Below are 24,175 nucleotides of genomic sequence, written 5' to 3'. Positions count from 1 at the left end.
TTAGCCGTGTCGGGCATTAGTAGCCGTGTCGGCAGCCGTGGCCGAGTGGTTAGCGCGTTGGGCTCGCAGTCGAGAGCCTGCATGTTCGACTCCAGCCACCCGCACTTGCTGTTGTTTCTCTGGGCAAGAAACTTTACGATAATTGCCTTTACCCAGTGATCGATTTCGAGTAATGGGTAGTACCAAATTTAAGTCATAAGTAGAGTAGACAACCGGAAACAGACATTGCCGTCGGCTGCAGCGTAGGTCAGGTGTATGTCGGAAGGCGTACACCGATGCATAGCGCTCAAGTCCGCTTTCCCGCAATGCAGGATAAAGATAAACAAACAAACAAAACAAATTATTTTTCTTTGGAAACTTGGATCGGTGGTGGCGCTCTTGAGCAACAGCTGATTGTCAGACCAATCAAAAGAAAAAACAATCAAGAAAATGAAAATAATATTGAAACTTGAAAGGTGTTTGTGTGACTTGCAGGAAGAGTTCCTTTCAAAGTTAATAGCAAAATAAAAAGTTGACATATTGAAAATGTCAAGGTCGCAAACTTGCACCATAGACTAGCCTGTAAACATTTGGGTGTAAGCAGCATGTTACAGCTCACATATCCTATTGAACCCAATGGGAAAGTGAAAGTCAAAGTGGTTTCTCTTGTATTATAGGCTAGATTGAGCTGTTTTCCTTCTTCCATCATTTACCATGGCTTAAGAAGGCCAGTTTTGCAATCATTTATTTTTAGTTACTTTAGATTTGCAGCAAAGGTTGTGTGAATTTTTGTTTTGGGATTTAGAAAGCTCTTTGGAAGCTTACGGTACGGGGATTCTAGGAGTTTCGGATAGTGCCTTAGCACCACTGATGTAGGTCAGTTACCAAAATAGTCAGTTTGAAGTTTGTAATAGCTGTTGATAGTTCAGTTTCTTTTTTTCTGCTGTCAAATAACAAAACACAAATAATTTGCATAACAAAGATAGCAGCGAAAGACCAAAAGGATACCTACGGTAAGTCAGCTTTGACCATTGTATCACAAGTGCATTATTTCATCCTCTACACGCCGCTAAATGGAGAGCTATCTATGTGATGCATTACGGTACTCAAGTGCACTACTTACGAATTGCACCATTGTTGTTTGATCTTGCTCTTTGTTCGATCACAAACCGAAGCCAAGTGTTCATCCAATTGAGTGATTGAGGCTACTAGATTCGTCAGATAATTATGTTATCAACAATTATACAGTTTTTTGACCACTACATAGAGCAGACTCTTGGGTAGTAAAATTAAAGATTGGTTGCTCTGTTGTGTAGGTACTGGTATGCAGTGTAGCAATTTTGGATCCTTATGTCAAGCGCCATCTGAGAAAGTTGTTTGTGTTAGAACAAGCTGTTTATACTTTAAAACAATATGATTCTCAGTGTACTTGCCAATTGAGGGTCACTCCCAGGTGTATTGCTTAGGGGTCGGAGGTGGTGGCTAACTTTCTGAAGCTCAACTGGAAAGTTGTTAGGCTTGTTAAAGTTGTGATGATGGTTTTTCTTATGAAAAATTTATTAAGTTGGACCTCATAAAAATAGCTGTATAGTTAGCTCTCCATGTTCCCAGATCCAGGATGAACGCAAGTAACTTGGAACCTAACCTTTGTATGGTCATTCCCCTAGGCACAAATTTTTTTTCTGAAACACGAAATATTTTTCATCGCCCACTCTTAAATTCTGAAGATATATTTTTTTGGTGGTAATCCACTTCTAGCTACTTGCGTCTACCTTACAAAACAATTTATTTCAGGCAAAAACTCCATCAACTTCGGAAATACGGAAGAAGATCGTGAATTGGGAGCAGGATTTTCGTGGAAGGGGAAAAATCCCTAATGCGTAAATGCGCAGTTGGGGAAATTCGTAGATACAACAAATCTTTCAATTGCACGTTTATTTTGGAATAAATTTGCTTCCATTTGACATAGTTAGCTCCTGCATAGTGTGCATACCTACTGATGATTTTCACATAGTTTCATCCGAAAAAAAAAACTTGGCGTAATGGATCCCGAAAACAATGTTGGTCTGTAGGAAAATATGTATGAATTACCGCAAATCCGCAATTTTTTTTAACTATTTATTTAGTGAAAAAATATCAATCCAAACATTTTAAAGACTTGAGAACACAATAGCAGTGATGACATTACTCATCAATTGATTGATTGAATCTTTATCCTCGGACTGGGAAAGCTTCTTGCAGAGCTTAATCCTGGCAGTTTTGTATACTTGTAGACTGTAGAGGCTTTGAATCACTGACGCAGGCCCGGTCACCGAGACTGACAGAGTGAAGTTTCCGATTGTTGAAGTCTTGTTGCCAGGGAATTATTCCATCCATTAAATGCCGCTGAATGGAGAGCAGTCCTTAACGTGCATTGCTCAAGCACACACACCGAGAGTCGAACCAGCGGCGTTTAGTCTTGAACTTCTTCGTTCCAGAAGTTACGCGCTAACCAACTGAGCTACCAGGGCAGACGCCATTACACAACGCAACAGCGAAAAAAAAGAAATTTATTAAAGAAATTAAAATTAACAACACAGCATAAGAAACACGAAAACAACATGGAGGAATTAAAATGATTTAACAAAGTCTTTAAATATTTTGACTCGCTCTGCGTGACGAGTGCGCGCGAGACATACTATGGCATTATAGTTAGTGCATTGCCATTTGTTGCCTTTAAGAGGCAGCATGGATGCAACAGATATTACGTCACATGCTGGGAAAATGGAGATGTCCGGATTTAAATCATCCGAGACATTTTACATATTTCAAACACGTACTATGTTCCTGTTTCTGACAAATAAACCATTGATTGATTGACATTTGTAAATTTGTCTCCGGCTCTGAACACCCCCTCACTAGCCTGTATAATATATAATGTTTAACTTTAAATAAGTTTCTACATTCTCTAATGCATATATCTGAATTATATCTGCAATTCTGCATCCTAGGCAAAAGCTAACTTTTCATTACACTGCCTTACCTTCTCCATGACCAGATCAAAACGGATATAATAAAAGCTTGATCGCTCTTGCGCAATGGTAAAATTGCTCGAATGCGCGATATTTACTATCGCCATTTAGCGGTTGCTGTTTTGAACTTTTATTTGCCACATGGCGCTAGAGTATTATATTTCGAATTTATTGATGTTTTAATGGCAATTCTAGGTTCACCAGAAGAGATTTAACAGCAATGTTAGTGCACACGGTCAGAAAGTTTTCAATTTTATTAGGGACAGGGTTTTGGGCTAGGTGAAATATTTGCTGATTGCTGAAATCTGAAAAGCGGTTTTAGCCTTATTTTTAGTGCAGAAATAGGGATAGCAATCTTCTTACCTGTGCCATTTCAGTTTTTGAGTTTAAACAAACATTAGCCGGTTTTATTTGAAATTTGTGTTTCTGGAATTTGTGTTTAGGGGAATCACTATACTGTTTTTATGATGAGTTTTAAATTTTATGAGTTACGGTAATTTTCTTGATGAATTTCCAAATCATTTCATTGCTCTGTAATGATCAAATGATATAGAATTTATGATTCCTCTTGGAGTAATGGACTAATAAAGTAATAAAGAACTGAATTGCCATGACAGACTGAGATTGTATTTAAGTTACAGAATGTGTTTTAGCCATGGTCTGATGGTTAGAAAATAACTTCTGTTCTGTTTTTAAATCCTAGATGATTTCAGCTAGCTTGGCTTGTTCAAACAAAATTGAACACACTACTTTTAAACTGTCCCTTTTAATTGTTTATATAAGTGGCAGAAGAAACCACACTGCCACGGTTGAATCCTCTGATAATCTCAATATTTCCGTGTGTGTTTTTGACTAATCTGTTTCTCTGAAGAAAATGCATTCAATCTGGTCTGTTTTGCACCAGGTGGATGTTATTTATGTCTTTAAAAATTCATGTTAGAATAATCAACTGCTTGTTGATATGTTTCTCGGCAGCCGATTTGTAGCAAGAATTGACAGTGTCTATGAATTGACTTGTCTATTGCTGTCAGTTCTTGCTACAAATCGGCTGCCGAGAAACATATCGTTGATTGGATGCTCTGAATGACTAACGTGGAGGCTACACTGTTATGGTTAGCGAATCCAGATATCCCTGAGCAAATCGCAACTGCTCGCTGTAGGCTACTAGTGAGTGCTCAGTCTTGTGCTGATAGCCGGGAAGAACGCTCCTTTCTTCACAATATCCTCCCATGGCGCCTTCTGGATTTGTTGGCCCTTTTCTTTCCACAAAGATATGAGTTAAACTGACTGGTAGAGCGGCAGTCGAATACCGTATTACCTTTGTGGCAAGAATACGGTGCAATACTGATGAGCCCAGCCTCATTGGCAAAACACATGTCTATCGCTGTCAATTCTTGCTACAAATTGGCTGCCGTGAAACATATCGTTGATTGGATGGTCTGAATGGCTAGCGTGGAAGCTACACCGTCATGGCTAGCGTGGAAGCTACACCGTCATGGTTAGCAAATCACAACTGCTCCCTGTACTAGTGAGTGCTCAGTCTTGTGCTGATAGCTGGGAAGAACGCTCCTTTCTTCACAATGCTTGTTGATACTTTGGCTGAATATCTGTATGCCACCATATCACTAACATCGTAGATAATGTACTGTATGTAATGATTCCAGGTTCAGCCTTGTATGTGTCAATTATTTTATTTATGTAATAATTCTCATGTCTGTGGATACCCAGCAATATAGAGCTTCAAGTAACGTCCCTCGACAAATTCCAGTTGCTATGGAAATGGTTAATCAGGTAGGCTATATAATTATGTTTGTTGGTGATCTTCATTCAACTCACATTATATTATGTCAATGGTGATTTTGTTGATTGTTCTTCAATGAACAACACAGTGTTATGATGCATCTTCTGGTTCTTCTCCACTTGTCACTCTCTGGTTTGGCTATTATGTCACTTTCTCCAGAACGAAAATAATTTCATTTTTGTGGCTCTCCATACGACGTAGCCCACACTGGTTGGCCACAATGAGTAAACATTCTTTCAATTTGCATAATAAACATTTCAAATGATGAAAGTTTGCCTTTGGTTGCACCTTTTCTTATCTTACTTTCCACCATAAAGCATTTACAGTAATATATATACAATTAACTGTATGTACACTTCAGAATCAGCCAATCAACAAGGGGGCGCGTAGGAAGTACAAAGTCAAGGGAGAGGGGAATGTTACTGACTCCAACTCTTTCATGCGACAAGTAAGATATCTTTACGTTTTTTTCACATACCTATCGGGTAGCAAGCACCATCACTAATGTGTAAGCACAACATACCATCATGCCAATGAAGCAAGATAAAGTGCCTTGTAGGGTCGGAATCAGCATTGCAGTTGTTTACAAAAATTCCAGGTGTGAGCATCATCAAGTATGGTCTAGAGCAGGGCTACTCAACTGGCGACCGCGGTCCAAATCCTGGCCTTCTGGGTGTTGATGATGTCCCTTGAGCTTTTGGAAGAATAACCTCATTGCCACATTTCAGGGCTTCTTCAAACAGATTTTTACTTACAAGTGGGAAGCAATTTTTACTGTGATTATTCTAGTTGCTGGGGGCTTCGACTCCCAGAATCCCCAACACTTTCTCAGAAATCCAATTCGAGTTACATTTTACCTAAAAAAGTGGTTTGGTACAGATAGTTTAACTTTCATGGTTGTGTGTGAAATGCCACTTATTCACCGGACCGCTAAAAATATTCAGCTTGTCAAACTGGACCTTTGTTAAGATTAGTTAAGTAACCCTGGTCTAGTGATTCCAAGCACAGTCAAGTCTACCCTATAAGCTATTTTGAACCTAGGATAAAACAAAGTGAAGAAGCAGAATATTAATGGCGAAGCATGTTTACTCTAATGATATTTTTATGTCGTGTGTAATTGAACATGAAGAGTCCATCATTAGGACATGGCATAAAGAGCAAGTAGCAATTATGTTTCAGTTAAAATCATTTCGTGGTTTTGTGAAACATTTAAGTATCATATTGCTGGCATTTTAAGTCTTATACAGATCCTATCTAGTGTATCATTGGCATATTTATTTTCAATTGCTTTTCTTAGCTTGCACCATTGTAGCAGAGCCTTGCTCTAATAAACCGTCAATAAACGTTTCAATAATGTTGTTCATTAGTTAAAAAATAAATAACATCCTACGTGATTAGTATTATTTATAGTTGTGCTATGGAAATGTAGAGGAAAACGTGATAGAAATTTTTGCCGAATAATTAGGATACCTTTTCGGTTTGGATTTTTATGACAAGCTACATCTTAATTTTTATTGGTTTTTAGTGTTATAATGTTATCTAACCTGGTTTGCAGCAGCATACAAACATTCTGATACTTCCAATTATTATTACTCTTGCATGCCATGCCATTTACTCCGATTGCTTAAAGCAAAAGACGATTTGGTGTTAAAGGGAAATTTGTTATACATGTATATAAGCGTTGAAGATTCTCCAGGGTGCCTGCATTGGTGTAAGATTGTGTACTTATCGACATACTTCTTGGTCTGTTTGGAAAAGTGTGGTATGTCTAGTTCAGTGATTTTCAACCGGTGTTCCGCGGAACACTGAGAAGACAACCGGGGAAGAAATATTTCGTGTTACCTCAGATTATTTTGAACAAGGAGGACTTGAATGGAAGAACTGTAATAGTGTCTGTACAGATGGAGCAGCAGCCATGGTCGGACGTCACAAAGGCTTTGTTAGCAGAGTTAAGGAGAAACACCCAGCTGTCATACTTACACACTGCTTTTTGCACCGAGAAGCCTTAGTTGCAAAAACTTTGCCAGCAGATTTAGCTTCTGTGCTTGATGCTGTGGTGAGGATGGTTAATTTTGTCAAAACAAGACCACTAAAAAGTCGCATATTCGCAGCTTTATGCGAAGAAATGGGAGCAGAGTATACAACTTTACTGCTTCACACGGAAGTCAGATGGTTATCAAGAGGAAAAGTCTTAGCTCGTGTTTATGAATTGAAAAATGAGCTAAAGATATTTTTAACGGATGAAGGCTTTGATGGGGCAAAGCTGCTGGCATGTGATGATTGGTGTGCAAAGTTAGCATACATGGCTGACATATTCCATCATTTAAATGAATTGAACACACGGATGCAAGGCCGAAATGAAAATCTTCTGACAAGCACAGATAAAATACATGGATTTCGTTCAAAAGTGCAGCTTTGGCAACGACATGTGAAAAATACAGTCCTTGATATGTTTCCACTCACCCAAAAATGTCAAAGAAATGTGAACACTGCTGCTCTATGCGAGACTATAGAAAAACATTTGAAAACTCTCGAGGAGAAACTGTCTTTTTATTTCCCTTCTGCTCCTACCGAACGCTTTGACTGGGTCAGGGATTCTTACAGCTCAGCAACAGCTTTTGACAAAGTCATGACTGTACAGGAGCAAGAAGAATTTATTCAACTTAGACAAGATCGCACGTTAAGATTGAGATTTTCCGATCTACCTTTGGAACGTTTTTGGGTGATGACTTCCAAGGAGTTTCCTATTGTGGCAAACAATGCTATTTTGACTTTGCTTCCATTTTCAACAACTTATCTGTGTGAGATGAGTTTTGCAAGCATGACTGCTATAAAAGTTAAAAAACGAGAAAAATTGAGAACTGTTGAGGAAGAGCTTCGCGTTTGTCTTTCTGCAATTCCTGCCCGAATATCAGCTTTGTGCTCATCCAAACAGGCCCAGATATCGCACTGAGAAAGCTGACAGCCAATAAATTGTTGTTGTGCTGTTTATATTATTGCATCATTATAAAATTTCGTTTGGTGTTCCGCAAGATTATTTTAATGCATAAACTGTTCCGTGGCTCAAAAAAGGTTGAAAAACACTGGTCTAGTTGATAGTAAATGCCATCGGTGTCTGTAATAATTGTGATGTCACAGATGTGGTAGCGTATTATACGCGCTGAAGATAAAGTGACCGCTACCTCGGCTGGATCGTTTCAGCAATTATATCTTTCAGTTTTCCAAAGTTTGTTTATGCGTCTCAAGAGTCGGAATGAATCGCTGGTTGTGCGACTCTGAAGGTTTTCAAATGTCAGTGCAACGTGCAGCCGTGATATGATTTAGTTGCCGATTCGAGGCTCCTTACCCCATTAATAATGCATGAGCGCACATGAGGCAAATGCGTCGCCCATACTGGTAACCCCACACTCTTATTTCTTATGCCATGCAGAAGGCAGTTCCACTGGATGCTTAGCAAGCTAGCTTAGGCTCTGTCCTTCAGTAAGCGTTCAGTCGTAGTTTAGCGCTTGAAATAACTGGGAGAGTGGAGCAGAAGTTGGAAATTGATGTTAAATTTTTTATGCCACTCTGGTAACAACGGTCGCCATTGAATACAGAGCTTCGGCTTGTTTACGATTTTCAAGATTGCTTCCAGGATTGGACGTTAGTTTCAGGCTACGTCCACTGTCTGCTTTGCAAATGACACAACAATCATTACTTGAAGAACATGAGTTTCGATAAAGCTTTTGAATATATTTTCTTTTCTGCTTGTTGAAGTTAATTTTTGTTTTCGAACGCACGTTGAATATATAATTTTTGTTTAACAGGTCACAGCAGACCACTGGTGTTTATACTCAATAAGGTCTATTAAAATTATATTTCACCAACTACCATCCTATACCTACAATCACTCATTCTGTGACTTAACGTACCTTACTGAATATCCACAGGCTTGAGGCATTGATGCGGTCGCCCGTCGCCAGTACAAAGATTGAAATTATGAGTTATATAGGATTTTGTTAGAGCCTCGGAAGTCGCACAGGCTTAATTGTTGGATTTTGCAAAATAGAATCCTTCAAAGATTTAAGCTGGTAACAGGAACACGCTTCCTGAAAATTATCACATAAAATGTGCCCTCTAACATGCTGGATCGTTTCAATGTTAAATTGTAATGGACAACGGCAAATGTGTTCCAGTGTAATTGTCTATCACGATTGGTGTTCTTGGAGCGATGCTACGACAACTTCTTACAATCAGCCATCCCGTGTAGGCCAGCTCAACAGTCAAGCATACCCAACACCAATCTAGGTTGATTAACAAGCCTGCGTGTGAGGGGTCTGAATATTGATATGACCTTTCTATTAAGATATTTTCGGAAACTATCAATCGAAATTTTGTGCAGTTTCAACCGTACGGTTTCTTGCATTGCACTCCACATATACGGAGAATGTTTCTTTTTCCATCGCAGTTAATATGATGTTTTAAAAGTGCTGGAAGCCATTAAAGCGTTGCTTAGTATCGTGTTTTTGTTTTGGTTGGTTAGGAGCAACCACTGTTGTTTCTTTACTCCAGGTTAGCATAGTTGGCATAGGTTGATAAGATTGGTAGGTTCCATGTAGCTTTCAAGACTTGGATGTTATGCCTGCATTAACATCGATGACATCATCGGATCATCTTCTAGGGGGATTCTATCCACAGGTGGGGATTTTACTTTAACCTTTCGGGCTTGTTTCAGTAGGGATTGTATCGCTGGCATTTACAATCGCAGATGGAAGTGTGTTTGCGCCTGTGAACTTTGTGACATCACAATGTATGACGCCACAATCTGCTTAAAGTTGTGTTTTAAAGACATTATATGAAATGATGCCGATAGGAAGATGCTTCATTTGTTAACTTCTTGTTCAATTGCAGTAACGAGTGTTGATCGTTAGAATGAAGCAAGTTAAAAACGTTAAATTAAATTTAAATTAAAGTTAAATTAAAGTTAAATTCCAACGTCGTGTTAACCATGACGCAAAATATATTTTGAATTATTTTGTCGGGGCTGGAACTTATATTTCCAAAGAAAGAATATTCCATCAAACTTAAACGTTTGAGAAAGAATATACGATACCAGGCCTCGAAATGCACGGCGGTCATGTCCACCGTCACAGCATGTGATGTCCGCGGGAAATACCATCTAGATCGGTCATATTTGTCCGCCGAAAAATAACACAGGAACTAGTGATACAAATCGTCATTGCATAACACGAACACTTGTTGCGAGAATATAACTTCCTGCGCATCTAAAAAATGTGAATACTGTATTCCTTACCTTCCATTCAAGCAGGAAAACTTTCGATTTTTACGTTGCTTCAACGATTGATGACATTGAATCAGCCTAACAAAGGTGAATTCTTCGCTAAGAATCGATGAGAGTACCGGCACTTCTATACTAATCACGCAAAACTTAGTTCAAGTCTTACGTCACAATGTCTGGCTTTGATCTCCGAGTAATATTGATAAGGCAAGATTGGTTACAAAATTAGATTCTACGAGTGCCGTAGGCTATTACAGCAAGATGCAGCAAAATTTGTTAAGTTTTGGTATTACCATGAGAAAGATAAGGCTAGAGAAAATTCACTTTCGCTAACATGATACGCAAAAATAAACCCAAAGAAAAAAGCCTAGTGAAACTTTGCACATCAGAAAATAGCAGCGTTGGTGTAGAAGTTTTCCGACTCGTGCCCAGAGCATTGTGACGCACGAATCCACACGATCTCGTTGGTTGGAAGTTAATCCGTTATGCGGCGTAGCAGCTACACAGCGCTTTGACTCTTCAAGCGCACGTCGTTGGTCTGATGAAAACCTTTCAGATTGACTTCTCTGAAATTTTAAAAAGGCTTCTAAACCGTAGCTATAGTTATCAAATGGTGAAGAATTATCAAGGTAAAGTAATTAAACATGACGTTCGACGCTAAAACTGGTGTGTCCGCCGAGATAGCTGCTCAGACCGGACACGTTTGTCCGCCGTCAACAAAAACGAATTTCGAGGCCTGCGATGCGTTTGGTAAATGAAAATTTATAGCGTGGGCCCTCCCAACAAACGTGAGGTTGGCATGGTTACCTACTCGGATATTGATTTGTTTGGCCCTTCACCTGAGGGTGCTGCCATCTTTCCCTGGCACCGTCTGAACGGTTATTTACGAAATCTATTAACGATATGTTTTGTTCAACATTGTGTGACGGTCTCGTCGACTGCGACAATGGCCCTTCTTCCGCTTGGATGGCAAAGCACCGTCCATGCATTCTTGAGGGTTGGATGCACCGTTAGTGGATGTTAAGATAATTAATCCGGCGGATTAGTTAATCGAGAGTCGCTTTATTCAAAGTTCAACGGTGGATCAGCAATCCACGGTTATACATAATCAGAGGATTATAGTTGATGTATAAGAGTAAAACATAGCACGCGGGGCAGTCGGCGTCATCGGCTGACACTGTGATGTGGTGCATTAAATCGCAAGTGTGTATGCTACTGCAATTGCCTTCAAAGTAAAGCAGACTCTATTTCTGAAGTTTTTTAATAAACATCCTTCTTAATTTTTGCCTATAATACATATGATGTACGAAGGTTGATGATAATTAGGTGGCCGACACTGCTTCTGCTCCCCCTCACAAATAACAAGGCAGCATGTGGTCATATGCTGTGAAAGCTTGCCAGGAAATTCAAAACAAAAGACAAAGAGTTAAACAAAACTTAAAATATTTAGTTATTTTTCGTTTGCTCCCCCAAACATTTCTGAGTGACGTAGGCTATTCCTTGGAAAATGTTTGTTATGTTTGGCTGGTGTCGAATTTGAATTGGTTCGTTCTTCCAGCCATTGATGGCCCTCATATCTTATGGTGCGGTATTTATTAGCTATATTTATCTAATTCAATTTGATCGCGTGCAGATATGAGACTTTATTAGCTGATGTAGGGGGTTATATATGTTCCTCCCTTGTGTATAATTCTCTTCAATCTTAACCGTGACTCTTCTTTTCTGCATTGCCATCTAGTGGAAACTTTCAAGAGGACATTACACGCATCTGAACTTTGACTCTGGGCTCTGAGACTTGCAAGTGATTTGTAATAAAAAGTACGTGAGAGATTTAAGAGGTGTCAAAAACTCCATTTGAAAGGTGTTTTTTTTCATTTGTAGCTGCGTTACCCAAATTGCCTCTACCCAGGGATCGATTTCGAGTAATGGGTAGTACCAAATTTAAGTCATAAGTAGGGTAGACAACCGGAAACAGACATTGCCGTCGGCTGCAGCGTGGGTCAGGTGTACGTCAGAAGGCGTACACCGATGCATAGCGCTCAAGTCCGCTTTCCCGCAATGCAGGATAAAGATATGACAAAACAAACAAACAAAACGCACTTGCAATAGTATGGGTGAGTTTAATGCAGCCAGGGTGCTATGATTGTCACAAAAATGGACGTTATAAGATCTGACGTATTCTTTATTATGTGTTGTGTGTTTTCTGCGCAATGCGTTGTCATGGATGTTGACTTTGTTGAAATTATTCGAGAATCTTCTGGAACATTTTGAACGATATTGTCTTGAGAAGATTGTTTATACTCTTTTAAATGTTTCCATTGAATAACAAGCTGTAGCGATCTGTTGCCTGAGGTCATACCGCTCCAGGATAGTACACGCTATACTGAGCCTGCTTGAGCTGTTGCTGCCTCAGCACGCCATCACATTAGATCTTCTCTAAGTGCTTAGTAATCGAATTAGTTCAATTCAGATTTTCTTTTCCATTTGTTCGGCCTAACTGTGTTGAATTGGATAGGATGTATTAGAAAATGCCATGTCATGTTAAAATTCATACATTTTTTTATATTCATTGTTGCACTTGCACTACAGTATCATGTCACTTTAATAAGAACCCGAATCTGTTCTTTTATGTTGTGGAGTTATACGCGGCACTGTAAGGTTTAGTCAGGCCAAAGATGGTTCGATCTCTCATCGTTATTCGTTAGTGTGACGATTAGTTACGTCGGATCGATATTAGCGGATTATGTTTGTAGGTGGAGAGAGTAGCCACATAGTTGATCTATCTATTGATCTGCTTTGAAGTATTTATGAAGACGCAGCCGCATTACAACGCTAGACTCGGCTATGCTTAACCATTTTGATGCTTTCACCTATAAATCGTTGACATTGTCTACTTATTGTCTAGGGCTCAAGGCAAAATGCTTTTTGACGCGTTTTCTTCATTAAAATGGAGTGAACTTGGTCTCTTCATGCTGAGATTTAAGATTTTTTCGTCTGTCACTTTCTGACATCACACTGATGGATTTTAAACCCGGCTGCTCTATCAATGAAACCACTGCACGTTTGATCATTAGCCGGAAGGAAATGCCCTCCTTGGGGTTGTTGTGTGCAATGAATTGTTACATTTGGTGAAATATAAACTATCTGCTCCGTCAGAACACTGGCAGAACAGCCGTCGGAATAAGTTGATTAAATTATTTGATGAAATAAACGGCGTCGACCTCATCGATCTATTGTTTCGACATCATTCTGTTTCGAGTAAGGGCGTGTGCACCTTCTGAGATGGGGCTGGACCCTTTTCTTATCACCACGAACAACGCCACTAGAAGGAAATGGAGGCCGGCCACGAGGTTTCAACGTTAAACAATGATATTTGTTTTACTAGGAAAAGGAGCGATGTGTTTTTGGAAATGGTCGCTCAAAACTACAAGAGCAAGAAAAAAAATCTGAAAATGTTGAGCATTACATAAATCGTTTAATAAGGCCGTAGACTTTTCAGTCCCGATTTGTTTTGAGAGCATTTCCTTGTACAATCCTTTGCACGGGATATTTATAGACACTATCTTGATTTGTATCTCCAGGGATCTTTCTGCGCATAACGAGGCTAACAAGCCTTTCTACCTGCGTAAATTGCCAAGTTCACCAACTCGTCGATGACGTCATAGTGACGAGCATGTCAGTTTGTAAATAGCGCTACTCTCGCGCTGTGTGGTGTTGGTTTCAGAAAACAAAACAAGACTCGCAGGTTGCGCCATCGAAGGTGTGTGGGTAGAAGGTTGTCACTTGGGGGTAGTTAGTGAAAACCAACTCAAACGCCAGTTACTTCAATCGCCGCTTTACTTGAACTACTCGTCGATCATGCTTCTTTGGTTGTTGCTTATTTTCTTAAATAATTAATAAACCAGACTTTGATGTAGTTTTGCTGCTGTCTTGTATGGACAGGCGTTGTCTAATTACAGTAATGAAAACTATTCTTTGGTAGTTGACCACACTTCACTCCGAACGGTGCTGAGTTGGGCTGACTACTCCTTGAAGCCACTTCGCTCTTACAATTCCCTGGGGTCTCTGTGCTTCGTCGTTGCATTTAGGGTTTGAGTGGTTGTGCTAATGTAATTCTGACTGCAATCTTAATTCCTCATGGGTACAAACTTCTTCATACATCTCAGAACAATACGTTGGTATTGTTATATAAGGAAAGAAATCGATAAAAGGGTAGTTCGTTGCCCTTATAAAGAATTTGCAACCGCCCCTGTTAATTGAATTGGATTAAGGAGATGTTCGCCAATTAATTAAACTTTACCAAAACTGTTCGGCCATGCCTTGAGAACGTATGGACATTGGACAGGCAGAAAATACGAGGCAAGTGCATCGATCGAGTCCAACAACATCTCGCTTGACGATTCCCAAACAACGCTGTTTGCATATTTTAGCTTCATTTTGTTGAAAAACCGCTTCCATCTTCCAGCAACATTAAGTTCCTTCCTCTCGTCGAGAGTTGGAAGCAATGAAGCGCCAAGTTTCTCTGTTGTGAGGTTTTTCTTTTGTACGAGTGTACGAAAGAAAAAAACTCACAACGGAAAAACTTGTACGAAATTTGAGGTATAATGTATAGAAGTGTACGAAACTTGTTCTATCTTTATGTGGTGGTTTTCAAACTTACTTTGGTGGCAATGTAGGCATGGTAATCTCCGCTAAGTGGCACGAGTGAATGAGATCATTGGCGTGTTCAAGAAGTAAAGTTCGAACAAAAGTGAAAATAAACTACCAGCCACAATATGCGATATATACCATTACGACAATGAACCGCGGAAGGCAGATAACTTCTGCGAGGTTTTAAACAAAGTTGGAGTTTCAAAAGGGGAGTTTTCGGTAGACAAAACAGAGAAAGTTGCAACAGATTGAAACGTTGGAAACAAGGCAAGCCCAATGGGAACCTAGAAGCAGAAGCCAGACGTCGGAACCTATGAGCTTAATGCGGAAGTGAAGCAGGAAAAATCATTGAAATATTGTACAAGATGTCACAGTGGAAAACATTATTTCTGTGGTTTGGTAGACAAAGTATCCGATTTAGGGTGATAGTGTAATCCGCTTCGTAATAATTAGTAATGGTTTCATCATCGATGTAGAGAACTTTTAGTTCAAACACCTACCGGTTTTTTCATGTCCAACGATATTAAATTCTCATTTGAAACTTATTTCTTCAGGCATCTGCTGACTCGTACCAGAGCCACCGATCGGAGTCCGATGTTTCTTTGGAGGAAGACCCCGTGAAAGTCCGGAAGGAGAATGAAGACTACGCGAAGGTCCAGCTGGAGAGGGCCAATGTAGGCTTGTCACTTAGCTATATTAACTATGAGTGTACTCTCTGTATTTTGGCTTCTGCGTTTGTTGTTTAATAATTGTAGACAAACAATATTCATGACGCAATGTTTGCACTGAAACAAGTTCAACCTTGTGAAAGCTGTGGTAATATTTTCAGATGCAAACGTTAGAAAAACGTGAATGAGGCTGATTTAGTGGTTGGTTAGGTTAGGTGGACTTGTCCTAATATATGTAATTTCTATGAAGCCACTGAAGTGGATGCGGCGAAGACGAAGCTGACGATTAAAACCCGTTTTACTTCATGACGGTTTGTTGTTTACTTAGTTTTCGCTTTAATTGGAATTATTGGGTTTGAATTGTCGCGCGGCGTCGCCTCGTCATTCAGTGACGTCATAGCAGGACGCTGTACCTTATTGGCTTGAATTCATCTTCATCCATGTCTTGGTCAGGAAAAGCCAGTCGCTTTCGCCGTTCGGACAAACGTTAGCTACGATGGACACTTAGATGACGAGTCTCCGGTGCACGGTCAAGCTGTCTCGTTTGAAAGCAAAGACTTTCTTCATATCAAAGAGGTTTGGAATCTCTGTGCATATCACAATCGTCATTATTATGTCATTACAACCTATAAACCCACCAGTAGATTCACCTAGGCATAACTTTTCCACCGGCGACGATTGTTTTCGCTCGGTAGATGTCGTTGCTCAATCAGTGTTAAACCTACAGCTCTATGTCTTCCATACTGCTCGGGTGGCATTGCTTCGTATCTTTCTCATCGTTCAACTCTTCCAACAGAAGTTCAACAACGATTGGTGGATTGGCCGGTTAGTCAAGGAAGGATGCACGTGCGGGTTCGTCCCATCACCCTCCAAACTTGAGGCCTTGCGTCAGCGTCAGCTGCAACAGACTATGAAGTCACAGAAGTTCTATCTTTCCAAATCCGGAGGCATGTCCACCACCAGCCTTGGAGATGGGAACACACTGTCAAGACGATCCACTCCTCCTTCTTCTGGTAGGAGGATCACAAGATGAGTCATTGTTGTGATCGCCATTTCTCCGGGCGCTGCGCGGTAATGACGTTGCAGCAATGTCGCATCATACTCAGCTTGGAATCGATACGTCGCGTGTTCGCTTCTCTGTGCATTTAAAAAAAACATCCAGATCATTTTTTTTGTGAAAATTACCAGTCTGAGTTTGCTTGGTTGAATATGAGAATATTTATCCTCGGACTTACAAAGCCTTGATAGGTTAATCCTGGCAGTTTCTCGCATACTTGTAGACTAGAGGCTCTTGACGCAGGCCATGTTGTAGAGGCTTTGAACGGTCATGGAGTTTCCCGTATATCATTATTAAACGGCAAAAGTTGAAGTATGTTTTAGCAGATTAGTGTTGACAACTAGGAGTTTCCTCTACAGTACACGACGTCTGCCTGTGGTTGTTCTCGCGTTTTCAACTCGTTTAGTTTGTTGTAAACCAACCTGACTTACATGATCTTCTAGTTGCAGGAGAAACGGAGGAGAATTGCGTCAAAGAAGATGAATCGGACTCACCTACTCCCACACAGGCCTTCTCCTCATCCACACCAAGGTAATGTTGCCTCTGGTTCTAGATGTTGTTAGACCAGATGGCAAAGTGTCACATAATCACTATCGTTTGCGGAGAGGATCTTGTACAATGGCTGAACCTCGCTCATACTTCTCTTACCTCTCTATGAGTTTGCAGCCACATCAAGCAAGAGGTATCACATTCACAGCTGCTACCTGTCATAATGTGCCCGGCAAAAGAGCAGGGCCTATTTAAATCTATAGGGTTGGGCCTTTTCTTACTAACTCAAATGCGTAATTTTAATGAGGTCATGTTGATGACGTCCGATCCATGACGTGTATAAATGACGTCCTGTTTGTTTTGTGACGTGTTAATTCGCGATTGTTCGAAGAAGCCCGAAGACATCAGTGTCGTCAGCAACGAGTGGGACGCTAACGAGAGACGGTAAAAAGAAGGCTTTCTTTAAGAAGCAGGAGACTGTGCCCCCCTATGACGTAGTACCCACGATGAGGCCGGTGGTGTTGTGCGGACCTGCCCTGAAGGGTTACGAGGTAACGTGATGTTACAAATCATCATTGAAGTAATGAACCACGAGCGACTGAGACAGCTTTAACCGAAAATGAACAATCTACCGCAGGTGACAGACATGATGCAGAAGGCCATATTCGATTTCGTCAAACGCCGATTTGAAGGCCGGCTATCCATTGTTCGCGTCACAGCGGATATCTCACTTGCCAAACGGTCAGTGCTGAACAACCCGAGCAAGCGAAACGTCATAGAGAAGTCGAGCACCAAGTCTAGTCTAGGTGGGTTACTTCTCTTGCTCTTGGTGACATCAAATATGTTAAATGTTGCTGTGCATTGGGAATAGTTGCTTCTGTGATGTTTCTCACACGATGCAGTGACAATGCTGAATGCACAACTTGCAGGGTTGCCAGGTGGCCTCAAATCCGGTCAGATGATGTCAAATTGGTATAATTTTATAGGCAGAAGCTATTTGTAGCCTTCGTCTTATAAGCCTTCTTATAAAGTCTTGGCTTATAAAGTTAGGCCAGCGTCGCTTTCTGTCTGATTTTGAGGCCACCTGGCAACCCATGTGCGCAAAAAGTTGACTTGTACATACTTGCTTTGTTGTGGTGACTTCTTGTGAGGGAATGTTAGGAAAACTCTTGGGCACGTAGTGTGCGCGTGATCAGAGCATGATCAGCTGATGATCGGCGGGAACCGTAGAAATAACCAACGTATCCAATGGTTTTAACTTTTGCTTTAAAACATAACTTCGCCCCTAACAATCCCTTGCGCACAGCCGAGGTGCAACGGGAGATAGAACGGATATTCGAGATTGCCCGTACGACACATCTCATCATCCTGGATGCAGACACGATCAACAATCCCAATCAGCTCCTCAAAACATCTCTTGCACCTATTACAGTCGCGCTCAAGATATCTTCAGCTAAGGTTTGTTTTGTCATAATATCTAAATTAAGTTGCACTTCCAACACTAGAACGTTGTCGCACTTGACCAACATTCCCAGGTGCTGAGGAATATCTCGACCTTGAGATGTTTGACGACAACGGAAGTAGACGCGCTAACTGCCAGTTACTACAAAGTTGAATGAATGATTACATTTGCTCCCACATGACTTTTTGTCTATTTGCGACCGGAAGCTGTAAATTTATTGTCTTAGTTTTGCAACTTCGCTTTTCAACCGCTGTAGGCGACTACCAACTACCTAGGCCAGGGGTCACCAACCGGCGGCCCGCTACGCTGTTATGTGCGGCCCGCGGAAGGTATCAGCGCACAAGTATAATCAAAAATACTTTTCTTGAGGAGTTAAAGAGCGTGAAGGCAAAAAATACTTTCCGGGAAGCATATTTTCGCTTTGCATACGATTCCACCGACCGACCAATCAGATTGTAGTTCTAGGTGGGGGTCGCTTAAAGTTATTCCTATGAAATGTCCATCCACACTGTCCCAGTAGTTGATTAAAATGTAGGCTACGTCTGTTCTCGAATTTCGAAATTGTCTGTAAGCTTAGGGTTGCTTATTTTAAGTTTGTAAATGTCATGCAAACACTAGTGTGCGTTTCACCGTTACTGTGTTTCACGAGCAGTGTTCCTTTATGCAAGTTTTTTTTTGGGCAAAATAGGTCGGTGTGCCAACTCAATTTGTAATAAATTGGCAAAAGATTATATATAAATTTAAAGACTTTTTTGGGCTGTATCATGAAAATATTTAGCTCAGTAGGTCTACTGCAAAATGTTGTCAATCAACAATTCTTACCATGCTGATAAGCACCGCAAGTGACAGTTGTCTAATAATCAAAGAAAGACGGTTTTAGACTCAGTACAGACTCTCACAAAAAAAACAATTCATTGCTTTTTAGAGGAAACACTGTTCATGAGTTACGATAGAAACGTTTTTTCGGTGATTTCCACAAGCGTTTATTTCATGGTGCCTGGTTTCTTTCTCCCTGTTATTGGAGCCTATTTTTCGCTGATATGTTTGCAGGTCCCTATTGTTGCCTGTATTGCGATGTGTCAAACATTTCTTTGTTTACTGCAACTGTTAATTGCAAGATATCTTTTGTGAAGCGAAGTGACGACACCACTTTTGCTTGGCGATGAATACTCTGATGAAACTGCTCGCCTGGCTATAAGTGCGCAAAACAAGTGGCCTCGTTAGAAGTCAAAAGTGCTGTTAAAGGAGCTTGGCCTGGCAGTAGCGTTGTTCGACTAATTTTGTTGCTGCGGTATTCTAAGATAAATATTAACAACATGTAACGCTGAATACTGGGTACGAAATGCGTTCTTTTATGGCATAAGAGTCAACCAACCTAAAATTTTATTGGTGCGGCCCGCCACAGCTCTCCTTTGTGCCAAAGTGGCCCGCATGCAAAAAAGGTTGGTGACCCCTGACCTAGGCTACCGAGGTTACTACCGTTGCTATAGCAACCCATTGCTCCATTAAGTGTTGCCAAATTAAACAACCGCTTCTGCTTTGTTGAAGTTTTCCTTTCAAAGTAACAGAGATCACATTTTTGTCGCTCAGGTCTTGCAGAGACTGATCAAGTCCAGGGGAAAGTCCCAAGCAAAAGCTCTCAACATCCAGATGGTGGCAGCAGAGAAGCTGGCACAATGCAACCCGGTAACTCCTGCTTTGTGACGTTGCCACGCCTGTGTTATTCATAGAAACAGTTTAATTTTTTAACTCACTTGGCTTTCTGATGGAGAGTGTGCCATGATTTGCAGCCGATGTGTTGAAAGTTAGATGTTGATATGATGCACCTAGGCTTACTGTGGGCTGGTATTGGAAGATTTAGATTAAGTGGACTGGGAGGCAAGGACAGATTTTTGTCCAAGCCATTGGCTTTGTCAAGACATAGCTTTGTGCTTTCGATTGGAATCGGACCGATCAGCTTTTAAGCGTCTGTTTCATCACTCGACAAACGCCATGACATCATAGGAGGTGTTGACATCATAGAAGTTTAGGTAATCATCAATCGTTTCCTCTTGCACCGCGCTTATGACTTTTGTGCATTGTTTTTCAGGATTTATTCGATATTGTGCTTGACGAAAATCAGCTAGAAGACGCCTGTGAGCACCTGGCCGAGTACTTGGAGGCGTACTGGAGGGCCACCCATCCCACGATTAAGTCTAACAACCCCAATCTCACTCGGGGCGGCCATACTAATCCATCGGGTAACTTGCAGGTAAAAACTTAGGTAAGTAATTTCAATGATATCAGTTTCCAGAATTGCCTTCTTCACAACTTCTCTCGATCGCCTTCTTCACTCCTTCTCTCGGTCATCTTAGTGAACTTCTCGTCAAGACAAGCAGGAAGTACAAACGCAGATGTTTTATTTTATTTTCTATTTGTTTTCTTGATGCGCTTATCACCATTAACGAAGCAGTGCATATGTTTACTGCTGGTAGCTCCGTCTTTCCTCTACTCCGACCACACAACGAGCACCACAAGATTCTGAATCCAAATAAACTATTTGTCTTGCTCTTATTTTCCGTTTTCTCTTAAACTTGCGCGTACACTTTCATTTCCATCGTAGCTCCTCATACTTTATGCATTCCCGGCGCATATTCTCTGCCTTTGCGCTTAGTTCATGTTGCTTATGTGTTGAGACTAAACTTATCCCATCTAATCAAATGTTTTATGTTGTTGTTGCTGATGAAACCAACAAATTTTATGCTCCAATAGTTTCCAAGCCAGTTCGTTGCGTCACCTGTGACGTGAAAACATCAACTTATTATGACTTCACTGCCAGCCGTCACATGCTTTGGTCATGCTCAGAGAGCCGCGGCTGTGTTGTATTGTGACGTCAGATTCTTGACACTTTGTTTTGTTTTCACGCAGGTTCATGTATTAACGTCACTGAAGCGTAACCTCAGTTTCCGTTCCTCCCGGCGGGGTTCGCTCAAATCGACCGGTACCCCCAAAGACTCCTGAGCTTTACAAGGACGGTGCTTACCCCGGAAAACTCCCTATTTATTTGAAAGACTTTTCTTTCCGACTGTGACATGACGCACGGCGCTAGAAGACGCTTTGAGATTGGAGAAGACATTTTGTTTCTTTTATCGTGAATTCTGCTGTTCCGCTACGATCGCGTCTGCACCGGCGAGCCCAAGCTGCAGAGGAAGGGATAAAACCATTCTCCCGACCGCGGTATCATTGTTATGGCGATGACTAACGACCGACTCCGCCTGCGCCAGTCTTACTTCTTGTTTATTGTGGGATTATTCTTACTGGAAAACACCTTTCATATTATGACGAAACTGGCAACGAATCGCTGCGGCGATCCATCGTTTCAACCGCCAGGTTAAGGAGTTGTTAGATATGCTCGATCTGTAGACCGATGATGCGCGGCCTACCAGCCGATGGTTGCCTCCCCTAATTGTGCTCTTTTGATGTAGTGCCCTGCAAAAGGCGGTTAGGTTAATGAGATTGTAATTAAAATATTCTTCACTTCTCGCATCATAGAATTCATCACGGAACTCACACGATTCTCAGTAGGGCTGCCAAGTGTCGTCGGTGAACTCTGTTAGTCTGAATCATCTGAAGGATTTTCTGTAGCATTCGAAAAATGATGATGTACAATTTCGCTTTGAGGATTTTTCATTTGCAGTATTATTGTTATTATTATTGTATTCATAGCCTTTTGTACAGCTTCAACATCGCATCACCGCTTGGGTGCTCAATCTAAGTCTACTTGTATTCGCTCCACAATATCAACTCCATTCATTTTACCACTGGGTTGGAGTCAACTCCACCTGTCAATCATGCTGACGTCATATTGTAGTTTGCACATGTTTGTTACCTTCGCAGGATCATGTACACAATGCCGCTATCGACTGATGGTTCCCACAGCAGCGACTGCCCCCTTGTCTTGCTAACTTTACCTTTCAACTATTCACCATATTACTGCAGTTGGTGCTTCCTCTGCACTTTGCTAACACACAACATTACTTTTTCTTCGCCATTCTACTAACTCTTGTTTCATGATATCTAATTATAATATATATATATATACAGCTTTAATTGTGACGTTCATGCTCCATGACTATTGCGTCACAAACACTAGTTCAATCACGTCAAATCGTTCGATGACGTTGCAATCAAGTATAACAGCCGGCCGGTTTGCAATGTTCCTCTGTTGTAGATGTTGCAATTCCGTTCAACTCAAGCAGTTGGCTTCTTCGTACTTTTGGTCGGTATGGAGTTGTAACACGCTAGTACACCTGGTGGATGTGTTTCAAATCAGTTTGCTTTTAGTGTTGCCAGCCAACCCTCTGCATGGACATCAGACCCGCGTTTGAGCAGCTTCTTGCGATGCTTTATAAACGCATTTAAGCGTTCGACGCTTATATGATTTCGACGATTTTAAACGTCCGATTTGTGCTTTTTGACGTTCAACCGACTGATAGTTTGTGGTTATTGTATTTAAAATTTTTAACTCTTTGTGGTGTATTGTGGATCGATCCATGGTTGAGATGTTTTGATGAAACTAGAAAGAAGCTTCCTAGAATTCCCAATCTTTTGTAGCGGCAGGGCGTAAGTTCCTGCTCTCCCAAGTGGGAAACATGGTCAGACAGACACATTGACACTGAGCAGATGATCGACCATGTTTTAACATATATTCACAATGACTTGTTGTGAGATACGGCAGGAGAAACTTGTTTGATTCAATAAATCAGAAAAACGTCAACTTCTTTAGTGGGACATAGAATACGACACCAGATAGACTCAGTTTACAATAGAACAAATTATCTGAATTGACCAAAAGAAAACGAGAGCAAGGAAGACCAGCACAAACTTTTATTCAAATAATTCGGTCCTCCACAGTCCACAGAGCACAACCCAGAAAAGCTTCGAGAATTGAATGAAAATCGCCAAATATGATCATTATTCGATTATTAGCACAATTAACCGGTGTCAAATATATTAGTGGTAAACAAGTAGGTGGTCACAGCGGTAAACCATAATATCTTCGTGGGAAAGTTGTAACATAAAATTTCCGGATCCGTTCGTCTGTATCATATGCAATGACCGCGAAAAAGAATACTCTTTTGAAACGTCTTTTTCAAGAATTGTATTTCAGCAAAAAATAACCACCGGCTGTCGAAATTTAGTGCAACGCGTATGCACTGCGCAGTAGAAAACTTGTCACCACAATACAAATTACTGAGATAAAGACGGAAATTTCGTCTAGTTGGTAGGCTAAGCACCAACCAAACAGTTAAGTATTCGACCAACTCTTCAAAACGAGAATTCTAAATAGCGAAACTGACTTGAGATATTTCAAACGCACGTAAGCAGCTTCTGTGACGTAATAGTTCATATGCATTGTTATGCAATTTCACAGGTATTGAAACGGTTTGTGCAATGTTTTACAGGTCTTACGAAATAGCCTATGTTGCAATCTCGGCTCATTTTTTAGCAATTTCCATGACGTAAGACGCCAGCTAGGTTAAGTAGACCATAACGGTTTTATGAGACGTTTGATATGTAGAACGATTGTCCGTAACAGTAGGCTATAGTTAAGGAAGTTACCGCACCACTCCGTCTACTCATGACGAAATGAATAATTTATAGCCCTCCCCGATAGCTTGGCGAGGTAATCATCCAACTTCGCGCTCGAAGAAACAATTCTAGGACTGCGCTCCTTGCAGCAACACTTAGAGGCAGTGATGGGCATTATCGGCGATAAATTTTTATCGCTTATCGTTATC

The 24,175-nt window shown here is 40.8% G+C and overlaps 1 protein-coding gene across 3 annotated transcripts; it reads left to right on the top strand.

The window, feature by feature from the left end:
• The first annotated feature begins 4,658 nt into the window (after nucleotides 1–4,658).
• Nucleotides 4,659–22,904, top strand: LOC145769681 (voltage-dependent L-type calcium channel subunit beta-2-like). 3 transcript variants are annotated; one of them, XM_082581355.1, is made up of 12 exons: nucleotides 4,659–4,781; nucleotides 5,153–5,239; nucleotides 15,274–15,393; nucleotides 15,841–15,963; nucleotides 16,184–16,400; nucleotides 16,888–16,975; nucleotides 17,328–17,484; nucleotides 17,571–17,739; nucleotides 18,240–18,391; nucleotides 19,986–20,081; nucleotides 20,485–20,646; nucleotides 21,303–22,904. In XM_082581355.1, exons 1-12 carry the CDS (start codon nucleotides 4,701–4,703, stop codon nucleotides 21,393–21,395), a joined length of 1,545 nt encoding a protein of 514 aa, XP_082437481.1. In that variant the 5' UTR covers nucleotides 4,659–4,700; the 3' UTR covers nucleotides 21,396–22,904. The 3 variants fall into 3 exon arrangements, with proteins under 3 accessions (XP_082437481.1, XP_082437483.1, XP_082437482.1); XM_082581357.1 differs by having other exon boundaries at nucleotides 20,485–20,658; XM_082581356.1 differs by having other exon boundaries at nucleotides 4,661–4,781; nucleotides 5,159–5,239.
• The last annotated feature ends 1,271 nt before the right edge of the window (nucleotides 22,905–24,175 follow it).

This window comes from Aplidium turbinatum, chromosome 4 (assembly GCF_918807975.1).
Source record: "Aplidium turbinatum chromosome 4, kaAplTurb1.1, whole genome shotgun sequence".
NCBI classification, from domain to species: Eukaryota; Metazoa; Chordata; class Ascidiacea; order Aplousobranchia; family Polyclinidae; genus Aplidium; species Aplidium turbinatum.
This window is presented reverse-complemented; position numbering and strand designations above follow the sequence as displayed.

What these genes read in the sequence shown, in the direction of transcription:
- LOC145769681 (XM_082581355.1), top strand. Translation starts at nt 4,701, where the DNA reads ATGTCTGTGGATACCCAGCAATATAGAGCTTCAAGTAACGTCCCTCGA. An exon ending in CCAACTCTTTCATGCGACAA is followed by an intron (nt 5,240 to 15,273) that starts GTAAGATATCTT and finishes TTATTTCTTCAG; the next exon opens with GCATCTGCTGACTCGTACCA. An exon ending in GAGCACCAAGTCTAGTCTAG is followed by an intron (nt 17,740 to 18,239) that starts GTGGGTTACTTC and finishes CCTTGCGCACAG; the next exon opens with CCGAGGTGCAACGGGAGATA.